At 36.3% G+C, this 26,577-nt stretch overlaps 1 protein-coding gene across 1 annotated transcript in view; it reads left to right on the plus strand.

The window, feature by feature from the left end:
- Positions 1-26,577, plus strand: part of SPATA6 (spermatogenesis associated 6) — a 143,941-nt gene that overhangs the window by 49,102 nt on the left and 68,262 nt on the right. The window contains exons 4-8 of the mRNA XM_047085623.1: positions 1,491-1,532; positions 2,565-2,689; positions 12,623-12,703; positions 17,167-17,460; positions 22,559-22,646. Coding sequence (XP_046941579.1) covers positions 1,491-1,532; positions 2,565-2,689; positions 12,623-12,703; positions 17,167-17,460; positions 22,559-22,646 — 630 coding nt within the window. The remainder of the gene's footprint in view (positions 1-1,490; positions 1,533-2,564; positions 2,690-12,622; positions 12,704-17,166; positions 17,461-22,558; positions 22,647-26,577) is intronic.

The following is a 26,577-nucleotide window of genomic DNA, read 5'->3' on the forward strand; positions in this document are numbered from 1 at the left end:
AAGTTCAGATTTTGTACTCTGCTGCTTATAATATTTTGCAGTAGCCTCTGTAAGCAGGCTCCCTCACAGCCTCTGTACCCACAGCTATGTCTCCCCCAACTAAACTCTCTCCTTCCAGAAGGTGGTCATTTTTCTACCTGTAGATTTTCACTTTTTGTTCTCTCAGACCTCTGATTGATTTCTTGGGTGTTCAGAGTTATTCGATAACTTGCTTTATTTGCGGGACGAGACAAGCTGAAGGTCTCCCTGCTCCTCCACCACCTGAACTCCTTTATCCACAAGCTTGTTTATAGAAGCCTTTTTTTATAACTGTCAAAACTTGGAAGCAACCAAGATGCTCCCTAGTAGATGAATGGATAAATAAAGTGTGGTATATCCAGACAATGAATGTTATTCAACACTTAAAAGAAATGAGCTATCAGGGCACCTGGGTAGCTCAGTTGGTTAAGTGTCCCATTCTTGATTTCGGCTCAGGTCATGATCTCACAGTGTGTGAGTTTGAGCCCTGCATTGGACTCTGTGCTGAGATCACGGAACCTGCTTGGGATTGTCTCCTTCTCTCGCTGTGCCACCTCCCCCACCCCGATCAAAAAAATAAATAAATAAACATTTAAGAAAAAGAAATGAGCTATCAAGCCATCAGTAACATGAAGGACCCTGAAATGCGTGTTACTGAGTGAAAGAAGCCAATGGGAAAAACCTGAACGCTATATGATTCTAACTACATGACATTCTGGAAAAGGCAAAACTGGAGACAATGAAAAGATCAGTGGTTGCTTGTGGAGGCAAATTGAAGTGGAACAGAGAGATGAATAGGCAAGAGCACAGAGGAAAGTCAGGGAAGTGAAAATACTATGGGTGATACTATAACGATGGAATATGTCATTATACATTTGTCCAAACCCACAGAGTATACATCACCAAGACTGAACCCTAAGGTAAACTATGGACTTTGGGTGATTATGATGGAACTATGGGGGTTTATCCTTGGTAAAAAAAAAAAAACCAAAACAAAAACGTGCCATTCCTGTGAGTGAGGTTGATAGTAGGGAGGCTGTGCATGTGTGGGGACAGAGATATATGGGAAATCTCTGTACTTCCCTCTCTAGTTTTGTTGTAAACCTAAAGCTGCTCTAAAAAAATAAAATTAAGAAAAATCAGAAAAACTCCAGAGAGGTTGAAGGGTTAATCTCCACTATAGAATAGTAAAGCCCTAAGAGACATGGCAACCAAAATATATATATACATATATATATACACACATACACACATATATATACATATGTATACGTATACATATGTATATGTATATATACATATGTATACGTATACATATGTATATGTATATATATATTTTCACACACAGTATACTAAGATATAAACGTATATGTAGTCTACCTGGCAATTACTTTGACTTTTAGAGACTTGTGATTAGAGTAACTAATTTTTATTATTAATTTGTCTAAGGAAATTTTTCTTTAAACTTTCAGATGATACTGCATTGTTTGAGTTGATTCAACTAGTTCCACCAGGTACTGTATTATATTTTGATAAGGTAATTGATGTGCAAACCCATTTAAAAGAATGCTTCTTAAAAATACCATCTTTTCCCCTCCTTCCCAAATTAAGAACAATGTTGAGTTTCTAGTATTGGTCCATAAATGTAAAATGTCAATAGATGAAAATAATATATTCAGAAAGATTGACATAAATAGTATTTGAACATATTGTTCTAAGATTGAATAAATAGTAATAATGGAAAATGGAAAATTACATGTTATCATTCTAGCATATTTTGGGACATTCATAAAAACTGACTTCTGAGTTTTTGTGATTTTTCCCAAACTCTTTTTTTTGTTGATAAAGTAATTATCCTTTTTTTGTGTGTTGACTGTTACTAGGAATGGAGGGGAATAAAACCTTAACTGTTTAGTAAATACTACAAATCTCTGGGATAGGTAGAATTAAAATATGGAGACTGGCTTGATTTTTGTTATTTACTTCTATGATTATAGGAAAAATCTACCTTAAATAATTATTTTATGTGAAAAATGGAGAACTATATGTTATTGAAAATTAGTAATCTTAAAGATTTTGAATATTACATATATACATAATTCAGGTAACCATAAATTCTAGAGAATGTCTACATTTTTTTCCAACATGTACCGTAATGTCTTATAATGTCAGGTAGAAAGGAATGGAAGGTAGAAAAAATTTGTGGAGATAGTAATTAAGTTTCAGGTTTGTATAAATGTCATACCAACTTGATAGGTTTACAAGGACTTTTTTTCTCTAGAAACATGTAGGTACTCATAAAATTTACATGAACATCTCCCTTCTATAAAGGGAAAGGAGAATGTCATTATGTACTACATTTCTGAATAAGGAATCCATTTAACATAACTTGCTTTAAATTTTCCTTTCATAGGAAAACAAACAAACATGACATGAAGCAGATATTTCAGTAAAGCATCAGGCACTATATATTTTTGTACCTCATGATTTTGCTTCTGAATAGAATATTTTGTTATAGTTTGAGTCATAGTATATCTTTTTTGTAGTGGGTGAAACACTGTCTACATATGATGAAAATACACGAGATTTCATGTTCCCGGGTCCAAACCAAATTTCTGGACACCATGATTCAAACCGCCAGGTTACCATGAGGAGGATTTCTGGCCTTCGAGTAAGTGCTTACTATTTTCGGAATCAATTTGTGATATGGGATCACTGTTAAAAGCACCATATAGCCTTTAATACCTGAAATGTGAAGAGCTGATTCAAAGTTTAATTTGGTTCAAAACATAATTTTTAATGAAATTATGATGTTATTTTAAACATAAATCTGAATGAAAATGATATAACAGAACCTATGCATCTTTCATCTAGAATTAACAAGTGTTATTTTGCCTTGTATTATTCAGATTTCTCTTTTTTCCTTCTGCCACCTGCGTCCTGCCTCCCACATTCCCTATCTCTCTTTTCTCTTTTCTTTATTATTCCCTCAGAAGAATGACCAATAAACATTTGAAAAGGTGCTGAATCTCATCAGCATATGGGGAAATCCAAATGAAAAAAACCGTATGATTTCATTTTTGTAGCCATAAGATTGGTAAAATTTAATAAAATCTGACACTATCAGAAGTGTGAAAACTACCACAGTTCAGAATCATCTAATAAAGGCAAAGATTCTCATAGCCTGTTGCCTTCTAGGTGTGTACCTGGGGGATGTATTCTGTCTGGTATACTAAGAGATTTTCTAGGGGTGTTCACTGATAGCATGGTTCATAATAGTGAAAAATTGCAATAATTTAAATGTTCATTAGTAGGAGTTTGGATAGATTGTTGTATGTTCATGTCATGGAAATATATATTCATATAACTAAATGTGAAAGCTACAATGTGATAGCCAATTCTTCCATCCTTTCCTCCAACTCCGTTCAACTTTTGTTGGGTGATTTACACATATTTTTATCCCTGAAAATGTCTTCCACTTAGAGAAGCTGAGAGAAGACCCTGCTATTTCAAAGAAGAAAAAAGCAAAAGATGTATAGGTTCAAATAATTTGGGCAAACATTTTTTTACTAATTTTATAAAATGTTTAAGTTGTTTGAGTAAGGGAAATAGGGTGATATATGAGCCAATATGGTGAATTAAATAGTTTTCCCTGTAGGTCTAGATTTATGATATGCTCTGTCCTTGGAAATAGCAACTTCAGCTTGCTGGAAGTGTAAAAGTTGACTAGTAAATCTATGAAAATATACTTCCTTTGAGATATTTTCAGTGTCAGTTAGCTATCTTCTATTATAAAAACCTTCAAAGAGTGTTTCAGCAAATGTATGGAAGCCTGCAATGAAAAAAAAATTCTGATTTTAACATTATGGTGTTTTGAGGGCACCTGGGTGGCTCAGTTGGTTAAACATCTGACTTCAGCTCAGGTCATTATCTCATGGTTGGTGAGTTCAAGCCCCATGTCAGGCTCTGTGCTGACAGCATGCAGTCTGGAGCCTGCCTCAGATTCTGTCTCCCTCTCTCTCTGCCCCTCCCCTATGCATGCTCTGTCTTTCTCTCTCTCAAAGGTAAATAAACATTTAAAAAAAATTATGGTGTTTTGAAAGAAATTTAAAAGGCTATATTATACCAAATTGACAATATAAACATAAAAGTATGGACCGTTAATAGGTATCTTCTTCATTTACTTTGGGTTACTTTTACATACATTCAGATGTTGGATTACTAAGACAAAAAATACATACATATATATAATTACTTCTGGTAATGGTGGTGTGAAGAGGTTGACTATTCCTCTCTCCATACAAAATAAGTATAAAACTGGACAAAATTGTCATAAGCACCAGTTTTAGGACACTGAAAACTGGCAATTAAGACAGATTAAGCCTGTTTAAGGTTATAAGCAAGTGTTGAATCACTGTATTGTACACCTGAAACTAATATTACACTGTATGTTAACTAATGGCTAAAGATTTGGATAAAAATGGCAGGAACATGTGGCCTTCTTGCCTGAGACAGCTTCCATACCCTACTTGGCCAGTGAGAAATTGTAGCTTCACCAGTCCTGGGGTTGGGCAGAAAAATCAACAGCTCTGCTGCCAGAGGGGTCGGAATCAGGTTTGGGCAGTAAGACTGTGATATTGTAATTTCTAAAAAATATTTATTTATTTTTAATTTACATCCAAGTCAGTTAGCATATAGTGCAATAATGATTTCAGGAGTAGATTCCAGTAATTCCTCCCTATGTATAACACCCAGTGCTCTTCCCAATAAGTGTCCTCCATAATGCCCCTTACCCATTTAGCACATTGCCCCTCCAAACCCCTCCAGTAACCCTCTGTTTGTTCTCCATATTTAAGAATCTCTTATGTTTTGTCCCTCTCCTTGCTTTTATATTATTTTTGCTTCCCTTCCCTTATGTTCATCTGTTTTGTATTTTAAATTCCTCATATGAGTGAAGTCATATGATATTTGTCTTTCTCTGACTTATTTCGCTTAGCATAATACCCTCTAGTTCCATCCACATAGTTGCAAATGGCAAGATTTCATTCTTTTTGATTGCTGAGTAATACTCCATTGTATATATACATACCACATCTTCTTCTTTTTTTTTTTTTTATAACACATCTTCTTTATCCATTCATCTGTCGATGGACATTTGGGCTCTTTCCATATTTTGGCTATTGTCAATAGCGCTGCTATAAACATTGGGGTACATGTGCCCCTTTGAAACAGCACACCTGTATCCCTTGGATAAATACCTAGTAGTGCAGTTGCTGGGTCGTAGGGTAGTTCTATTTTTAACTTTTTGAGGAACCTCCATACCGTTTTCCAGAGTGGCTGCACTAGTTTGCATTCCCACTGGCAGTGCAAAAGAGATCCTCTTTCTCCGCATCCTCGCCAGCATCTGTTGTTGCCTGAGTTGTTAATTTTAGCCATTCTAACTGGTATGAGGTGATACCTCATTGTGGTTTTAATTTGTATTTCCCTGACGATGAGTGATGTTGAGTATTTTTTCATGTGTCGGTTGGCATCTGGATGTCTTCTTTGGAAAAGTGTCTATTCTTGTCTTTTGCCCATTTCTTCACTGGATTATTTATTTTTGGGGTGTTGAGTTTGATACGTTCTTTATAGATATTGGATACTAACCCTTTATCTGAAATGTCATTTGCAAATATCTTCTCCCATTCTGTTGGTTGCCTTTTAGTTTTGTGGTTGTTTCCTTCACTGTCCAGATGATGGTCCCAATAGTTCATTTTTTGTTTTTGTTTCCCTTGCTTCTGGAGACATGTCAAGTAAGAAGTTTCTATGGACGAGGTCAGAGAGGTTGTTAACCTACTTTCTCCTCTAGAATTTTGATGGCTTCCTGTCTTACATTTAGGTCTTTCATCTATTTTGAGTTTATTTTTGTATGGTGTAAGAAAGTGGTCCAGGTTCATTTTTCTGCATGTTGCTGTACAGTTTTCCCAACACCATTTGCTAAAGAGACTGTCTTTATTCCATTGGATATTCTTTCCTGTTTTGTGAAAGATTAGTTGGCCATACATTTGTGGGTCCATTTCTGGGTTCTCTATTCTGTTTCATTGATCTAAGAAATATATATTTGGTTTTATCCTTTTTCTGGCACAGAACTTCCAAAACCCTTGGAATTTTCTAAGTGATAGGAGCAATAAAGGTGTTTTACTTGTTTTGTTATGTTTTTGAGGTAACTTTTGAAAGGCCCCTAGATAGCCTAAGGATGAGGGTTAATTGCCAGGGAGAACAAACATGTATTAGAGGGTTGGAACTTTCAGCACCCTGACCTGTGGGGAGGGTATATGAGGCTGGAGATTGCATTAAAACACCAATGGCCAGTAATTAATCAATTGTGGATATAGTACTGAAGCCTCCACAAAAACCCATAGGGGTTTGGTTTAGAGAGCTCTTAGGTGAACGTCTGAGGCAGGTGCTGCGAACGTTGTGTGCCTAGAGAGGGCATGGGAGCTCCATGTCCCTTCCCACCTACTTTGCTCTATGAATCTCTTCCATCTGGATGTTCAGCTGTATACTTTATCATATTCATTTATAATAAATTGGTAAACAGTAAACTATTTTCCTGGGTTTTGTGAGCCTCTCTAGCCAATTAATTGAACCAGGGGAGAAGGGCATGGAGACCTCCAAATTATAGCTGATTGGTCAGAAACACAGGCGACAACCTAGAGTTGGGATGACATCTGAAGTGGGGTGGGTACAGTCTCGTAGGACTGATCCTTAACCTGTGGGATCTGATACTATCCCCATGTAGTGTTAGAACTGAGTTAAATTATAGGACCCCTATCTGGTGTCACAGAGAATTGCTTGCTGATGTTGGAAAACCCACACATGGGAATTGGTGTCAGAATCCTAAGGGCAAACAGTGTGTCTTCACCATCTAAATGTGGTGGATTTGGATGCAAATGGATGAAGAAACCACATAGTTTTGATAGGCCGAAGGCTGTTTCAGTTAGATTGAGCAGCCATCTGCCAGAAGGTTCACAGAAGTAAGGGAGCAATCTCACAGAGAAGTAAGGGAGGGCTGAGGTCAGCTCTCCACTCATTCCTGGCTGACTGTGAAACTATGCATATGCAAACGAGAGACAGTGCGAGCCCAGCAAAAAGTGAAACTCGGTAAAACTACAGATCTGGCTGTGTCTTTGAATGTATTCCCCAAGCCACACACAGATAATCAACAGAGTGGAACCCTTACAGGTTCATAGGATGACCACTAAGCTATGTATATACAGGTGAGACCCCTAGAATGAATGGAAGAATCAAAAGATACATGGTATGTGTATAAACTGAACAGCAAAACGGCAGATATAAATCTAGTCGTATCCAGTGTTTTTAAATGTGAATGGATAAAACACTCCAATCAGTAGTTTGTTTTCCTGGCAGACAACAGTGTACCCTTCCTCAGAATTCTTATGACATCTGTCTGAGTCTTAGGCTGTCTTCCTGAACCCATTGCTGTGGCAAGAATTCAATCACATCTGAGATTAAATCCTGGCACTCTCACAGACTACCTGACTAAATTTGAGCAAAGCACTATAATATTAAGATATCATAAGGCTGTTGGGTGGATTAATGAAACCTTGTAAATGGTTGTAGCAGTACCTGGCACAGAGAACACTCAATAAATGTTAGTGATATGATGATGGTTGTGGAGATCATGACAGTGGTGATGATGATGATAGTCTCCTTTAGACTGTGAACTCCATAGAAACAGGATCTGTGGCTTTCTCTTCTTTAAATTTAAGTGTTCACACAGTACTTTGCATGGAATAGGTACTCAAATGCCTCTTGATTGAATTGAATGAATGAATTACATCTTATAGACATCATAGAGGAACTGACATTTGAGATGGAGTGATGATTAATTTTAGGCATCAACTTGGTTAGGTTATGGTGCCCAGTTGTTTCGTCAAACTCTAGTCTAGATGTTACTGTGAAAGTATTTTGTAGATGTAATTAATGTTTACAAACAGTTGACTTTAAGTATAGGAGATTACCATTGACAATGTAGGTGGATCTCATCCAATTAGTTGAAGGCCTGAAGAGCAAAACCTAAGGTTTCCCAAACAATAAGGGATTCTGCCTCAAAACTATAATGTAGAGATACAACCTAAATTTTACCCGGCTAGCTTGCATACAGATTTCACACACAAGACTGTGATATCAACTTTTGTCTGAGTTGCTAGCCTCTGGATTGCCCTCTGGATTTTGGACTTGCCACTCTCATAATTGCATGAGCCAATTCCTTAAAATAAATCTTGCGCGCTCTCTCTCTCTCTCTCCCTCCCTCTCCTATTAGTTCTGTTTTCCCAGAGAACCCCAGCTGATACACAATGGTTTTGAATGCTCAGTGAAAATAATGGCTAAAACACTGAGTATTTACTATGTGACCAGCAATATATGGGGAAGGGTAAAGTGATGAGTTGCAATCCAGGCTATGGTAGTTATAAAACACGTCCACAAATGATTTGATACTTCTCTCTTCCAAAGGTGGAGCTAATTCTACAGACTATACTTAGTGACTCTAACAGATAAAATGTGGTGAAGTGACAGTATTGGACCTTGGAGACCAGGTCTTTAAATGCATTGTGGCTTTCTTCTTGCACTCACCCTTGTATCGCTTACTTTGGGCTAAGCCAACTGCCATGTGTGAAGATACTCAAGCAACTGTACAGAGAGGGCAGAAGCTGGGAAGGCTTTGCTAGAATGTTTGTAAAAGCTTGAAAGGTCTTGAAGAAACTGTCAGATGTGTGTTTGCAGAAAGTAAGGTAAATGTTATTGGAATTAGGGTTAAAAGGAATCTTTATTGGGGCATCTGTGTGGCTCAGTTGGCTAAGCATCTGACTTTGGCTCAGGTCATTATCTCACCGTTCTTGAGTTTGAGCCCCGCATCAGGCTCTGTGCTGAAAGCTTGGAGCCTGGAGCCTGCTTCAGATTCTGTGTCTCACTCTTTGTCTCTGCCCCTGCCCTGCTCATACTCTCTCTCTCAAAAATAAATAAACATTAAAAAAATTAAAAATAAATAATAAATAAAAAGAGGAATCTTTGTGATGTAATGGCAGAAAATTTAGCCATATAGTCATCTGCAGTAATGTAGAGAAATATTTAAGGAAATGAGTGGTCTAAGACTTTCAGATAGATTGTTAGAGGGTCTGCTTGGTTTTCTCTTGCTGCTTTATAGCAAAGTATGAGAGGAGAGAGATAAGCAAAAGGAAAGGCTGTTTAGCAAAAAGGAGTTGGAACTTACTGTTTCTGAAGATTCCCCACTTTTCCCAATGGCAGATAATGCTAAAATTAAGGGTTGACTTCTGAGCAAAAATCATTCCAGGCACTTTTGGGAAATTGTGGTCTGATGGTGAAACCTAGGGTGTGACTATATAATCCTTCATTAAAATCTCAGAAAGATCCAAGATGTTGTCTTAGAAAATAATTTAATCGAATATCAGGTTTTTTTGAAGATGCGTAAGGGCAGTCTCAGCAGAAGCCCAGTGGAGAGAAGCATGCAGCTTTGGTCTAATGGAATGAACTGCAGTAAGATTCATAGGAGAACCACACATGTTTTTAAAGAGCATTATATTGGGGCGCCTGGGTGGCTCAGTCGGTTAAGCGTCCGACTCCGGCTCAGGTCATGATCTCGCGGTCCTTGGGTTCGAGCCCCGCGTCGGGCTCTTTGCTGACAGCTCAGAGCCTGGAGCCTGTTTCGGATTCTGTGTCTCCCTCTTTCTCTGACCCTCCCCTGTTCATGCTCTCTCTCTCTCTCTCTGTCTCAAAAATAAATAAATGTTAAAAAATTAAAAAAAAATAAAGAGCATTATATTGTTGGAAATACCGCCAGCTTGGTCTGAAATGCAGAGAGACCTCACAAAATGAAAATTGGACCCCCAGAATTCTGTTGACAGGACTCACACTCAGAACACTGTGCAGCTCTAACATATGGTCTACCTCTCATTGAGAAGGAATGATAATTTAGAGGATGGAAGCAAGAGCCCAGAGGAGCCCAGAGAATAGTTATTTCTGATCAGGAACAGGGCTAAACTTCTAATCAAGGAACTTCTAACATTTTCCTGGCTGGATTTTAGAATTTCAGTGGACCAGTGATTCCTGTTTGCCTCTTGTTTTCTCCTTTTGTGAATAAGAATATCTGTAGTGGTTATCCTATGCCTGCTGTACATGTGTATTTTGGGTATATGTGGGGCAGACATCTTGTCTCTTTGGTTCACAAGTCTTCCAACTGTGAGGGACTGTATTGTCAGAACTGCTCTTAAAGAACCACATCTGTGGAGGTTGAATAAGGACTTGACTTAGATGCCAACATCCTGGATTTCAAGCTGAAGTTGTAAAAGGATGAGACTTTGCTTTGCTTTGCTTTTTTTCTTTCCCTTTTCTTTTTTTCTTTTTTCTTTATAGGGCATGAGTTTAGTTTACACATGAAAGGAGTCTAAGTAACTTGTGGTGAGAGGGTAGACTGGTGGTTTTAAAATAAGCCCACCATGGGGCACCTGGGTGGCATCTGACTTCGGTTCAGGTCATGATCTCATGGTTTGTGGGTTTGAGCCCCGTGTTGGGCTCTGTGCTGATAGCTCAGAGCCTGGATCCTGCTTCAGATTCTGTGTCTCCCTCCCTCTGTGTCCCTCCCCTGCTCACACTCTGTCTCTCTTTCTCTCAAAAATAAATAAAAACATTAAAAATGAAATAAGGGGCACCTGGGTGGCTCAGTTGGTTAAGTGTCTGACTTTGGCTCAGGTCGTGATCTCACCATTTGTGAGTTTGAGCCCTGTGTCGTGCTCCATGCTGATAGCTGAGAGCCTGGAGCCTGCTTCTGACTCTGTGTCTCCTCTCTCTGCCCCTTCCCTGCTCGCTCTGTCTCTCTTTCTCTCTCTCTTTCTCAAAAATAAACAAACATTTAAAAATTTTTTAAAAAATGAAATAAAATATGTCCACAAATGTTTGATATTCCTCTGCTGAAAAGGAAGTCTAACTCCTTTGTCCTTGAGTGTGGGCTGTACTTCAGGGCTGTAATGAATACAATGAGATAGATGTGACAGTGTTAGACTTAGGTGAGTAAGTCATAATAACAATTGTGGCTTTCTCCTTGCTTTGCTTTGGGAGAACTTAGCTGCCGTGTCATGAAGACACTCAGGATGTTTATGTGTTGAGGAGCTGAGTCCTCTTGCTAAAAACTAGAAAAGAACTGAGGCCTCCAGCCAACAGCTGTGTGAATGAGCCTTCTTAGGAAGCAGATCCTCTTGCCCCCGGTAAACCTTCAGATAACGCCAGCCCAAACATCTTGACTGCAATCTCATGAGAGATTTTGAGCCAAGAACCACCCAGTTCAACTTCTGCCAGATTCCTGACCCATAGAAAGTATGTGAAATAATAAGCACGTACATTCGTTATAAACTACTAAGTAATATGCTGTGTAGCAATAGATAACTAATAAATAGGCATGGTGGGCATCATTAATAAAAGGGGATTGCAGAAAAACAATCATTTGGTTAATTGTCAGGCAACTCATATTTACCTTTTCTGTAATGTGTGATGTTTGAAATTCTCAAGTTAGTAGGTCAAAGTCTGGGTTTGTAGAGGACGAATATCTGACTTCTACATTAGAATGAAGTTGCACTGGGCATACACAATATCTTTTCATGTTTTGGTGAATGTGTGATTTGTGTGCTTCCAAATATTTCGGCAGGTGCTTTGTGACTGTTCCTTTGAATTTTACCATTTGTCTCCACTTATTTCAAAACAGCGTTAAAGCTGATGTTTGAAATGTTGCGAGCAATAGAAGCCAGATTCATTCATAGATCTGAATGTAACTCATACATTAAGGGGAGAAATGTTGGTGGAGTTGGTAGAGACTTATCTTTCTTCTGTTTCAAGAACTGCATATCTACAAGGTGTAATTTTTTTTAACATGAGGAGAGTGTCCAAAGTATTTTTTTTAAGTTTATTTATTTTGAAAAAGAGAGAGAGAGAGAGAGAGAGAGCACAAGCAGGAGGAGGAGGAGGGAGGGGCAGAGAGATAGAGGAGAGGGAGAATCCCAAGCATTGCAAGCTAATAGCGCAGAGCCCCAGTGCGGGGCTGGATCTCACGAACAATGAGGTCACGACCTGAGCCGAAATCAAGAGTCAGATGCTTAACCAACTAACCCACCTAAGCGCCACCAAAGTACTTCTTGATTGTGTAGTTAAGTAAGTTAATTTGTAAAAGTAAAAAGAGCTCAAATCCATTAAGTGTTTTTATATATTTCTGACTTTAGTATTATTGTATCATAGTTTAAAAATCTTAGAATAATTTGACAGGGAAATACTGGAAAAGGGAAAAAGCATTCTGTTTTACATAAAGGTAATATAATCACTTGTAAGGGAATCATCAGCAATGAAACTGTTACTTGCTAACATTTAGCATCACTGTGTTGTCTTTAGTTTTAGTAGGAAGGTCAAACTAACAAATGAAGCGGCTAAGTCTTGATAAGTGTTTGTTACTTCAGGTCATGGTTTTATCACTAATAGTTCTATTTTTTCAGAAATTGAAATAATTAATAATACCTTTTTTTATTATTATTTTTTTACTCAGGGAATTGCTCCAAAGCTGGAATTTTCTACGACCTCAGTGATAACTGAATGTCTGATAAGCTCGAGGAAGTGTCGCACTCAGGTTCAAATCTTTTATTTATTTATTTATTTATAAATTTTTTTTAAACGTTTATTCATTTCTTTTGAGAGACAGAGAGAGACAAAGTGTGAGCAGGGGAGGGCCAGAGAGAGAGAGACACACACAGAATACAAAGCAGGCTCTGGGCTCCGCCAATCTGTCAGCACAGAGCCTGACACGGAGCTCGAACTCACAAACCGTGAGATCATGACCTGAGCCAAAGTCAGACACTTAACCCACTGAGCCACCCAGGCGCCCTTCAAATCATTTATTTAAATTATTTAATGGTTTAACTTATTTGTTGATAGTTATGGGCATTTGGAGAGAATTATGCTTTCATTTTGACCGTAGCTCATTTCATTTTTTTGGGTCAATCTGGAGTGTAAGCAAAACAATGATCAAAGGTATTTAGCAGTTCAGTTGCATCTTAAATGTGAGAGTGAAGAGTTTGGTACACATGATAGGCGGTGCCACGATGCAATTATTATTTGTAATGCCATGGGCCTTTTTTTTTTTTTTTAATGCAAAGAAATCAGTCTGCCAGAAAGATGTTGAGATCAAGAAGCCTTACAGAGAGCTAGATGGGAGGCTTCTATAAATCTTATAGGAGTTACAGATGACTGCAAAAAGTTCAGAGGATTCTTTTTAGCAAATGTGACCAGAGGTTTTCATGCGGGGATATTGGTGTTTAGTAAGTATGGTTTCCTGAGTCTCTCTCATTCCTTAAATGATTCTTGCTCAGTTTGGTGGCCACACTGATGGTATCAGACTAAGGGAAGCTTGGACACTTCAACCTAAGTACCTTGTGTATTTGTAAAAACTGCCTTTAGTCAACTAAGTTATATGGACCTGGTATTTCATTCCAGTCTAACTTTTCACTGAGTCCCCAAGATCATCTTACTGCCTTGTCCACAAATTATCTAATAATGTCTAGGCATCACTCATATGCAGTTGCATTATGATTAGGTAGCAATGAACAGCCTGTGATGGATGAGGAGCCAGGAGCATATAAAGCCCTGAGGATCCAAACGAGGCAGGACTGGGCCCATGGTGGCAAGAGCGGAGTGTTAATTTACTGTACTCTCAGTTTTAGAGTAAATTTGCTAAGGATGATAACTGTGACGTAAGCTAAGAAGGTAAAGCATGGTTTATATGAAATTATTAAGGGGCTCATTCTTACGTTGTTTGACAAGATACATAGTATGGCTATAGTTATTTGTCTTTGAAATGCAGCTAGTAGAGATCTAACAACCTATGCTTGCCAGATGCAGAGATGTTACTGACTTGTTTTGAGATATGTACTGTGCATTTTTGTAAATTGTTAAAAATGTTTTACCCGGACTCAGACAAATTTTTTCTCTCCTCATCGGGGTCTGCCCTTCTGGTGGGTGGGTAGAAAAGTATGAAGTAGAGCATATGCTCAGAAAGGTACACACGTTCTAAGTGTACAGCTTGGTGAAGAGTCCTTTCTAAATGTAAAATTATCCCCGCATTAGGACTTTCATCAGACTTAGGAATTAACATTTTCCTCCGTGAAGTTTTTTAACTTGCCATTTTTTAACTTGCTATTTTTTTAACTTGCTATTTCAGTGTTTGTCATTTGTTATTCATTGAACAGATATAATAGGATAGGCTTCAGTGTCAGACATTGTTTAAGAAAATATGCCTCAGAATCAGATCTGGGTTCAAGTTCTTCATCAGGCTGCCTTAAATATTAAATTAGAGAATATATGCAGTGTGTCTGGCACATAACATATAACTAATTAATTTGGTGACTGTTACTGAAGTTTTTTTAAAGATAATTGGGAGGGAAGACAATAGGTAAAATACAAGATAGAAAACATTGTCTGGTAGGCACAACAGAGTCTATACTTACACGTTAAAATTTTGAATGTTATCAGCCAGGATTTTAATCTTACTTGCCCTTATTTGAAAATGTGATAAATCTACTTTTAAAAAACTGAATATTGGTTAAAATTAAAATTTTAATGGCTGTAAAGCAGCATTTTCAGGCTCAAACGTAAGAATAAGACAAACCATTTTGGTTTTTAAGAGAGAATGAGTGAAAGAAACTATAAAATTATTTAAGTTTACAAATACTTGTAATGATCTCTATTCCTTTTGGCACATTATTTTCAAATTGATGTTTTGTCACCAGTTGAATGGATTGAAAAAATTAAGCATATTATTGTGAATTTCTGAAATAAAACTAGTTTTCTACTTACACTTTTTACTTACTAAAGGTAGACTTTATTATGAATTAGTTAAATGTCAGTAGTAGTTTTATTAATAAGTGTGTTAGTCTGCTATATTGGGTAGGTTTTGCTGTGTAAAAAGCAACGCTAACTTGGTGGCTTAAAATAAAATGTTTCTCACAGTTCTGTGTATTGGTTGAGTGGTTCTTTTGGTTTGAACTGGCAAGGCTGGGGCTGACTGATCTAGGATAGCTTCACTCATGTCTGGCAGTTGGCTGAGTTTCTGGTCTGGGAAGGACTTTATATTCCTGGTAATTGGCTTGATTTTAGCCGGAATGGTGGCCACAATACTTTCGTCTTCTAGTAGCCTAATTTTGGCTCATTCACATGGAGGCAGGATGGTTGTCAAAAAGGAGTAAAAGACTTGAGCACTTTTCAAGACTCTCCTTATGTCACATGCTATTACCCTGTTGGTCAGAGGGACCCACTATGTTAACAGCATATAACAACCACTATTTTCAGCTCTACTGGGAAGGAACAGGATGCATTAAGGATTGGATAGAGTTAGACAGCATGTATCTGTACTAGATATATCTTAGTTTATAACTTCCTCTGCTAGTATTCAACATTCGAAAACTGTAACCAAGAAAGATGAGGTTAGTTATTTTAGATTTGGTATAATCAAAGCAACTTTATAGGACTGTTGAAAGAGATGATCATGGTTCATCTGTGTCTGGAGGTAAGAGATATTAAAAATGTGTGAAAATTTAAAGAAAAGAGTCCAGGGAGTGAGGAGGTGATGAGGGCAAGTAGCAGATTCAGCGAGAATAAAAGAAGTACCATGAGGAAAAGTAGTTTTGGTCAGCAAGGGATTTCAGAGTTTGGAATGCAGTGGATCTGCACAATGACGAAATCTAAGATGAGGTGAGTAAAAGTAATTAAAGCTGAGAAACAGAAGTCTCAGTCCAAGGTCTTGGAAATCTTCACTACTTGAACATTTTGTTAAACCTCAAAGGTCCTTGCCTGTGCTAACATGCCTGCTTCTGTGCATCAGTGTGATGTCATAGAGATGGATGAAATGTGATAAGGTAGAAAAATTCTGAATGACTTGTTGAAGTCATTGAACAAGGTGGGAGAAGGTGGGAGCATATTAATAGCTGCAGAAGGAAGATGAAGAAATAATCGGATTGTGCTGGTTTGTATGAAACCCATGTTTACTTTTTTTTTTCCTGTTTTCTTTTTAAAAATATTTGACTCTTCCCTTCTATGTCACATTTGTATTTTATTAGAATAAATACCCTTAACGAGCAGGGAAGAGAGGGGTTGAGAAAGTAGACAGGGAGGTAGGATTGATAGGTTTTTAAAATGATTAAAGTTAGAAATACAAAGATTCTCTCACTGTCCATTTTCTCTAATATTGGAAATCTTATAATTCTAGATAATGAGTCAAGAGGTCTTATGTTATTTACTAGTAATCCAAATTTTAAGGTACTTATAAGGCAGGGACTAAATGAAATGTTATCCTAATAACACAAAAAAGTTTGGAAATATAACATTTGTTTTTAAAAACTTAGACTGCTAACCAATTTTACTAGCAGAATACTAGTCATTAACATTTATATGTGTCTTTCATGTCTTCTTACATTTATAAAAATATGGAATCAGAATTAAGATGGAATGACTATTGGTCATTAAATTGTAAAGTTTTGGTTTGAAAGAGATCTTAAAATACTAATCACCTTGTATAATCCAAACAATACATTTCATGAAAACATGTATAAAGCTCTTTTTCAGATGTTTACATTATACATATGTATATAATCATAGCAGTGTAAGTGAAACTTATGTTTTCTCCATAAAGATGTCATAAGCAACTAATTAGCCATGCGTATTTGTAACATTACTAAAGAGAGTCCTCTTAAACTATATAGTCAGTTACTTGGATACTTTTAATTATAAATGATAAACCAGTGTTTACATTCATTTTTTAATATACTGAAAACTAATTTTTCTGACCTTGTTTCTTAGATTTTTCAAATGATTAAATATTGGACTTGCTAGACTTAATACCATATACTTTATTAACTACTAGACAAAGAGTTATCTAGGATAGATAGGAAAGACTAATCTAGTTGGCTTTGATAGATTATGTGTGCTTTAAATTACTTTAAAAATTTTTTTCCTACCTGTAGTTTATATATAGATAGATATATCTACATATATTTCTACATATGTCTTCTGCCTAAGTTAACTTTTATTTTGTATGTTTAGGATAAATTTATTTACCATACGGCTCCAGTTGAAAAATCACACGGCAGACTGCAAAGCAGAACATCAAGATCACAGAAGAAAAAATCCAAGTCACCTGAGAGAAATAAATATTGCATAAATGCAAAAAACTACGAACAGCCTACGATTTCTTCAAAATCACACTCTCCATCTCCCTACACAAAAAGACGCATGTGTGAGCTATCTGAAGACACCAGGCGGCGGCTGGCCCATTTAAATCTGGGACCCTATGAATTCAAAAAAGAAACAGATAAACCTCCATTTGTGATTAGACATGTATGTGTTCTCTTAAACATTTCCATTGGAAACTGATCTAATCTATTCTTTCACTAAAATATTATTCTTGAAACTTCTTTCACTTCTACCTTCTATTAATAATTTTTTTTTCCTGAACTGTTAGCCTAGCAATCTAAAATGGAAAATTAGCTTAGAGTAAAAGAACATTCTTTTGTCAGTCTTTAAACCTGACAGAGATCAAGTTCCATTATGAATGCCATGTTAAGTCTTTTAAGTACCCATTTCCTTTCTTCTTATACACTGGACAGTGTAATAACTCTACAAATTGAACTTAGATATAATTGACATTAGGACTAAAATGGCAGAGGAGGGTGTTAAAAGAGGACCAACTTTTCTTTATGAAAAAAGAAGACTCCCTTTTTCTAGCCTTTTTGAAAATTATAATGGCAAGTAAGTTCCCTTTGATATTATGTCCCTTGGATAAACCTTATATAATGGATCTTTGAAGCAAATCATTATTTGATGAGGATGGGAAGGCCTTTGAAAGTGAAGAGAGTTAACTTAGGGTTGTATAGTTCTAATCTTTCCACACAGAAGCCTTTTGATATGGTTTAAGCTTAGAACTTGTGTTCATGTGATAGTTAAGTAGACTTTGGCTAATTTTAAGAGTCTGTAATATTTCAGAATATGTAATAAAGGACCTTCTTAGAATTCTCATAGTTTCTTGAATTTTTGCAAAGAATTTTTATCTTAAAAGTGTTTCTTTAACAAAGACCTACAAATTAATAAAAATTACACATAAATATATCTAATAATAGTAATGAACATTAAGCTTTAAGTGCCTGTAGAAGCAAAATGCCTTTTGGGATTATATATAAAGTTATCTCTTTTCTTTAAAAATGTTTATTTATTAATTTTTGAGAGAGGGAGAGAAAGAGAGAGCACGAACAGGGAAGGGGCAGAGAGGAAGAGTGAGGGGGAGGAGAGGGAAAATCCCACGCAGTCTCTGCGCTGTCAGCACAAGAGTCTGATACATGGCTCGGACTCAAGAATCGTGAAGTCATGACCTGAGCCAAAATCAAGAGTTGGACGCTTAACCGTCTGAGCCACCTCAGTGTGCCTAAAGTTATTTCTGACTTTAATTCATTTTTTTAAATTCTAATATGTAAATATAAATGTAAATATGTAAATATGCTCCTTTGATGGTCTCATGGGTTTTTTAAAAGTACACCACCTGAAAGGTTAGTTTTTTTTGTGTGACATCTAAAAAAAAAATTAAGTGAATTACATTTAAGTAACATTTCATTCCATTTTTATATTTTGACTATGAATCCTTTATTCTTTTAAACTAACAGATTAAAAAATTTTTTTTTAATGTTTATATTTATTTATTTTTGAGACAGAGACAGAGCATGAGCGGGGGAGGGACAGAGAGAGAGAGGGAGACACAGAATCCTAAGCAGGCTCCAGGCTCTGAGCTGTCAGCACAGAGCCTGATGCGGGGCTCGAACCCACGAACCGTGAGATTATGACCTGAGCCGAAGTCGGACGCTCAACCAACTGAGCCACCCAGGCGCCCCAATGTAACAGATTTTTTAAATTTTACAATGGTTACTTTTAAATGCAAATATTTTATTGAGATGATTGTGATTACATTTGTGTTATTTCTATAGAATTTGTTTATAGGTTCTGGTCACACTTTTTGTTATTTTTTGAACAATATCCAGATAAGATTTATTTGCTTGTTTGATGGCAGTTTCAGAAAACCTTTAATTTTATGACTGCTTACAGTTGTAAATTATTTTGAAAAGAAAGGATATATTAAATTCTAATCTGAAGGAGGGGCACCTGGGTGGCTCAGTCGGTTAAGCGTCCAACTTCGGCTCAGGTCACGATCTCATGGTCCGTGAGTTCGAGCCCCGCATTGGGCTCTGTGCTGACAGCTCAGAGCCTGGAGCCTGTTTCAGATTCTGTGTCTCCCTCTCTCTCTGACCCTCCCCTGTTCATGCTCTGTCTCTCTCTGTCTCAAAAATAAATAAACGTTAAAAAAAAAAATTCTAATCTGAAGGAATAGTAGCATTTTAATTAAAATGCCTATGTACAAAGATAACCAGTAATATTTATTGGGAGTTAGCCACAAAACAAAATTGTTTAGGGAAATAACTGCTCTTAAAATGCTTACTAAATTATTGTTTTTCACATCAGTGTTCAAAATGGGATAATCCTAATCCTGCTTGGTATAAACTTTAATGTTTTTATTTAAGAGATTTCCCTTGCAGCTTTTCAATAGACAGGAAAAAAATGCATACTTCTACACCTACGGTTAGAAAATTGCTTACATTATTATATAGGAAACTGGAGTTTTCCAGTTGTGTTTGCATAGAGATGTCTCTTTTCCCCCATAACCATTTATGATTTTAAAAGCACTTAACAGGAGCGCCAGGGTGGCTCAGTCAGTTAAGCATCTGACTTCAGTTCACGTCATGATCTTACAGTTCATGGATTCGAGTCCTACGTGCTGACAGCTCAGAGCCTGGAGCCTGCTTCGGATTCTGTGTCTCCCTCTCTCTCTGCCCCTCCCCTGCTCACACTCTGTCTCTGTCTCTGTCTCTCTCTCTCTAAAAAATAAAACATTAAGGGGCGCCTGGGTGGCGTAGTCGGTTAAGCGTCCGACTTCAGCCAGGTCACGATCTCACGGTCTGTGAGTTCGAGCCCCGCGTCAGGCTCTGGGCTGATGGCTCGGAGCCTGGAGCCTGTTTCCGATTCTGTGTCTCCCTCTCTCTCTGCCCCTCCCCCGTTCATGCTCTGTCTCTGTCTGTCCCAAAAATAAATAAAAACGTTGAAAAAAAAATAAAAAAAAAAAATAATAATAAAACATTAAAATAAATAAATAAATAAATAAATAAATAAATAAAAGCATTTTAACAAATTGATAACATTTTAATTTCATACATGCACATGTAAAAAGTTAATACTTTTAGGAAAGACATTCTAGTTTTACATACATTGTGTGAAAAATAATCATAAAGAGTAAGGGGCAGTTTCAAGAAAGCAACTAACACGCTCCCAAACTAACTGGCACAACCATTCCAGAAAAGTTAAATGGAATTATTTTCTTTTTCATTTATACAGAATAGGATCTTTTTTTTTCTGTTGTGGTCAAATACTTGTAACATAAAATTTACCATTTCAACCATTTTAAAGTATATGATTTAGTGGCATTAAATGCATTCATATTGTGCAACTGTCACTCCTACCTGGTTCCAGAACTTTTTCATCATCCCAAACAGAAACCCTGTACTCATTAAGTATTCACTCACCATTTCTCCCTTTCCTCAGCCCCTGGCAGCCATTAATCTACTTTCTATCAGGAAGTGGATTTTCCTCTTCTGTCATTTCACCTAAGTGGAATCCTACAAAATGTAGACTTTTCTGTCTGGCTTTTTCCATTTAGCACAGTGTTTTCTTTCATTCATGGTATAGCATGTATCAGTACTTGATCCTTTTTTGGTCGACTAATATTTCATCGTATGGACATGTACCGCATTTTGTTTATCCGGTCATCTGTTGATGGATGGGCTTTTTTCACCTTTGGGTTATGTGCATAGTGCTTCTAGGCATGTTAATACACAAGTTTCAACTTGAGTACCTGTTTTAGTGCCTATTGTTTTAATACCTAGGAGTGGAATTGCTGGGTCACGTGGTATGTGCTATGCATGTTTCTAACTTGTTGAGAAATTGTCAAACTGTTTTCCACAGTGGCAGTCCCATTTTACCTTGTCCCCAGCAGTGTTTCAGGCTTTACTTTATCTACCTTCTCACTAACACTTATTATTTTGTTTTGTTTTCTTTTTATTATAGCCATCCTAGGGGGTGTGGAGTGGTCTCTCATTGTGGGTTTTTTTTTTTCTCATTGTGGTTTTGATTTGCATTTCCTCATAAGTAATGATCTTGAGCATCTTTTCATGTGCTTGTTAGGCATTCCTGTATTTCCTTTGGAGAAACATTCATTCAGGTCCTTTGTCCATTTTTAATTGGGTTGTTTATCTTTTTGTTGTTGAATTGTAAATTTTCTTTATATATTAGGATTCTAGATACTTATATAATTTATAAATATTTGTCTTTTCACTCTCCTTTTTAAAAATTAATTTTTTTTTAGATTATGGTAAGATATACACAATATAAAATTTACTATTTTAATCATTTTTAAGTGATTAAGTGAAACTGTATTCCTACCTTAACATATACTCCTTAGTTTGTGGAAAAGATTTGGGAAGCACCATAGTTAAAACTCAAGTATAACTCAGTGGTGTTAAGTACGTTTATATGATGAAGTAGTATCTTTCACTATGATTTTGATTTGCATTTCCCTAATGATTAGTGATATCGAACATTTTTTCTTGTGTTTATTGGTCATTTGTATATCTTTTGGAGAAATGTGTATTTAAGTTCTCTGCTCACTTTTTAATTGAGGGTTTTTTTTTAAGTTGTAGAAGTTTCTTCATATATTTTGGTTATTAATGCCTTAATAGATAATTATTTGCAAGTTATTTTTATTCCAAGGGTTGCTTTTCACTCTCTTAATATCGTCCTTTTAATGTACTAAGTTTTTAATTTTGATGAATAGAGCTATCTTTTTTATTATTTACATCACTCTGACTTTTTTATTCTTCATTAGAAAACATGCTTAACTGTTATTAACTGTAGGCTATGAAGCACTGCGCATGCTGGGCTCTGAACACAGCCAAATAATGACACTGTTTGGATTCAACATCTATATAAGTAGCAAATGTGGCAAATTTTTAAATGTGGCAAAATAGATTCCTCTTTTTGTAACTTTGTAATGGAAAGCCACCTACACAATGGGGTAGTGGGCATTTTAACTATAAATCTGTTCATTTGAAAGTAGACTCAGTATATAATTAGAGATTTCTGAAGTTTAATTTCAATTTTATTTAAACATGAACAGCAAAATACTCAACTAAGCTCTGGCTTTGGGATATGCCTGAACCATAATAGGCACTATCACATTAACCTGATGACTAATAGTTTATGTACTTGAGTTGATTTTCTGGTGCCATGAGACTGGAAGAACATTTAAGTTCTTTTTGACTTTATTAAATCCTTCTTCTTCTAGGTCGACCCTCCAAGTCCCAGGGCTGATGCTTTATTTGGTTCTTCGGGCAGAGACTGTGAAAGAGATGGATGGTCCAGGATGCACAATGGTAAGCTAAAAGTTATTTCTCTTCATTGCTTTACTTGCCTTGGCTACAGTCAAGCCTTTAACTTGACATCAGTGAACTAAAATAGAATCTTTGCTGTATTATTAGGTAATAAGGCATATGCTACTTTTTTTACAACTTGTGGGACATCCATATAGGTACTTTAAAAATAATAGAATTTTTGTGCTGCTATAAACTAATCTCTCTCTTTGAGATTCAACATACAGAGTAGCATATTAAAGACTAATACCTTTTAGTGGAAAAAAAAACAACTTGATTTTGTTTTGCTCAACAATTTCTAAAATTATTTGACTATGGAACTATTTTCCTACCTTAACATATACCCCTTAGTTTGTAGAAAAGATTTGGGAAGCACCATAGTAAAAAGTTCAAGGTTATGGGTTTTAGACATAAAATTATACATATATTTGAATACTTGCTCTGTCACTTATTTATAGATTGGGCATTCTTGAACAAATCATTTTAACTACTTTGATAATCAGTATATTAAAGAATGAAGAGGGGCGCCTGGGTGGCTCAGTCGGTTAAGCATCTGACTTTGGCTCAGGCCATGATCTCACGGTTTGTGGGTTTGAGCCCTGCATTGGGCTCTCTGCAGCTCAGAACCTGGAGCCTGCTTCAGAATCTGTGTCTCCCTTTCTCTCTGCCCCTCCCTGGCTCATGCTGTGTCTCTCTGTCCTCCCAAAAATAAATAAATAAAAACATTAAAAAAAAAAAAAGTGAAGATAACCCAGTAAAGGTGACCATGTAAAATGCCCTAGCACACAGGCCTTAGTAAATTTCAGCTGTCAATATAATAATTATTTATTATTATATTTATGAAGAGATAATATCTTTTATGTTTAATTTATAAGAATCTTTTTTATTGTAGGCCCTGGTTCTAAGGGTTAGATAAATTACTACTTAAGTTCAATGTGATAATGAAGATGACTTTTAGGAAGAAGATTAAATAGTATTTTATAATTAGGGATATTTGAGTGTCATATCTATAGTCATTGACTGGTCGGTCAGCAACATTCCCCAGCAGCCTTTAAGTGAATTCATTACACACTGAGGAAGGCATAGAAAAAGAAAAATGAGACAGAGTGAAAAAAAATACAATCATAACTTATAGTGAGCTCCCATCTCTTTCTGTTTCTAAACTGTAGTGTGCAATCTCTCTCTCTCTCTTTCCCTTTTTAATGTTGAAATGAAACATTCTTCTCTGAGAACATGCAGAATTTGTGCTCATTTATTTAGCTTTTTTAGCGTTAACAGGGAGATAGATGTGGTAATCAATAAGTCTTTTATTACCATGGTAGCATATTATATGAAATTAGGAACAGATGTTATACTTTGTTTCCCCTCTTGGAAGAAATTTATGGCCATGGAAAATAAGGTTTAAAAAAAACGAAAATAACTCCAATGTAGATGTTTCTTTGGAAGATGTTTTTAGAATGCACTGAAGCGTCTGATGTCTCTTGACAATTATAATATATTTGCCAGCAGAACTGTTAAAGTTTCAGTAACTTTTGATCGACGCAGCCAGCTACCTATGTGAAGTACAATCAGAGAGGTCATTAGTGAGGTCCACATTTTTTCCTTTACTTTCTATTTAGACATAATTTCAGACTTAAAGAAAAGTTGAAATAATAAAAAGATCCCCATTATACCTTTTAGAATCCTCAAATGCTAATATTTGCTTTCCCTCTTCCTCTCTATCTCCTTCCCCTCCCTGCCTCCATATCTGTATGTATGTTTGTGTATTAACTTTCTTTTGACAAGTACATTGCTATGGACAGAATTGTGTCCCTCCAAGATTTTTATGCTGAAACTCTAACCCTAAATGTGCTGGTATTTGGAGATAGGGCCTTTGGAAAGTAATTACATTTAGATAAGGTTAGGAGGTTGGGGCTCTCATGATAGGATCAATGCCCTTATAAGAAGAGAAACCAGAGATCTTGCTTTTTCTCTCTGCCTTGTGAGGACACAGGCAGTAGGTAGATGGCTACCTTCAAGCCAGAGCCAGAGCTCTTCATGGAACCTGACTGCACTGGCACCTGGATTTCAGACTTCCAGCCTCCAGAACGGAGAGATAGATGTCTGTTGTGTAATCCCTTTGGTCTGTGGCATTTTGTTATGGCAGCCCGAGGAGACTAATACAGATATTATCTTATGTGATGCAATTATGAAAAGCAGAAAATTAACAGTGATATAATAATAATAATAATAATAATAATAATAATAGGCTAATCTATAAACCTAAATCACATTTGGCCGCTTGTCCTAATAATATCTTTATAGCAAAAGAAATTCCACGTCACGTATGGCCTTAAGTCGCCGTGTGTCTTTAGTTTTCTTTAAAATGGATCAATTCTTTAATCTTTTTTTGTGTTTGACATTGATAATTTTGAAGAGTTCAGGACAGTTATTTGATAGAATGTCTCTCGATTTGGGTTTGTTTGATTTTTCCTCATGATTAGATTTAGGTTATTCATTCCCCCGAGAATACAACAGAAGCGATGCGTGCAACATGCTAGGAAGTATGTCACATTGCTTTGTTACTGGTGATATTCATTTGCTTACTTAATTAAGATGGGGTCTGCTAGATTTCTCTGTCACAAAGGTGCTATTTCTTCTCTTTGTCATTAGTGGGGAGATACTCTGAGACTATTATATCCTGTTACTCCTCAACTTTGACCCCTGTAGCATACATATACTGATGATTCTTGCTTGAAATAATTTATTACTGGAAAGTTTGCCAAACAGTGATTTTTAAAAATTCTATTCTTTGTACATTTATTACTTGTCTTTTAAAGAAAGGGTTTTTCCATTTCATTTCTCTACTTTAAAGTCCCTATTCTTTTGACTGCCTTTTTTTCCCCCTTTCTGACAATTGAGTGGTTGTGTTTTGGGGTCTCATCCACTATTTAAATACATGTGGGAATTTCTTATGATAGAGTCTCTTAAGAAAGAGTGAATTTTCACTAATGACTAATATTACTTTAATGGAAATTCTTAAACATTTTCTTGCCAAATTATCTTGCCTAAAAATTTTTAAGTTTTTATAGGATACCATTTCACCGCCATTGACTATTTTAGTCATCATAATAATTGCGTGAGGATGAATTTAACTATATTTGATCAAGAAAAATGACAGAGAGGCCTGGACAGGTTAAGTGGCTTATTAAAGAGTTCCAGAACAGCCCTGGTCAGTCTGGGGTCCAGGGCTTCTCACCACAACTTCCTTCCTCCCACCCTCCTACTACTTTCTCTACTTCCACTCAGGTGTTTTGTTTTGTTTTGTTTTTAAGATACATTTTTCAAGCACATTTTTTCTTTCTTTGGCATTTCCATAGTGGATCATTCTAATTGTAATTTGTGCATTCCCTTTGAAGAGATGCAACATGTCTTGTGCTGCAAGAATGTTTCTAAGCTTTATCCAATCATTGATGTTTTTGAAAAGGAAATTGAAGGCATCATCCTGGTCCCTTTTTTATTTGCTTGGAATTTGAAAAGCCGTTAGATTCTGTCTCCTCCTTGGAGGAAACTTCTCTTATTACCTTCATTTGAAGATTCTTTTCTGAGTTTCATTTCTACCTAAAATTGTAATCCTTTATGAGCTTTCACTAATCCCTATGTTTGATGGTTTTTGTTTGTAAAATAAATTGGAAATTACATTCCAAATCCTAATATGTCATAATTTGAATAAATAGCAATAAATGGTAACATTTTACTGTTCTGAGTAAAATAGCATATCATCATCATGTTTATACTTATTAACAAAATATTTTGTTTTGTCTTTAATTACATGTGTGCCTCCTCCTCTCATAGACCAGTGGGCATCTGAACTGTGTCATTTTTGGGAACTCCTTTTTTAGTTTCTTCATTTCTCTATTATTTATTAAACATCTTTAACAGCTTTAGTAAGCTA

Source organism: Lynx rufus, unplaced genomic scaffold (genome assembly GCF_022079265.1).
Source record: "Lynx rufus isolate CCGP_SWC_20201006 ecotype Redwood Valley unplaced genomic scaffold, mLynRuf1.p SCAF_2, whole genome shotgun sequence".
NCBI classification, from domain to species: domain Eukaryota; kingdom Metazoa; phylum Chordata; class Mammalia; order Carnivora; family Felidae; genus Lynx; species Lynx rufus.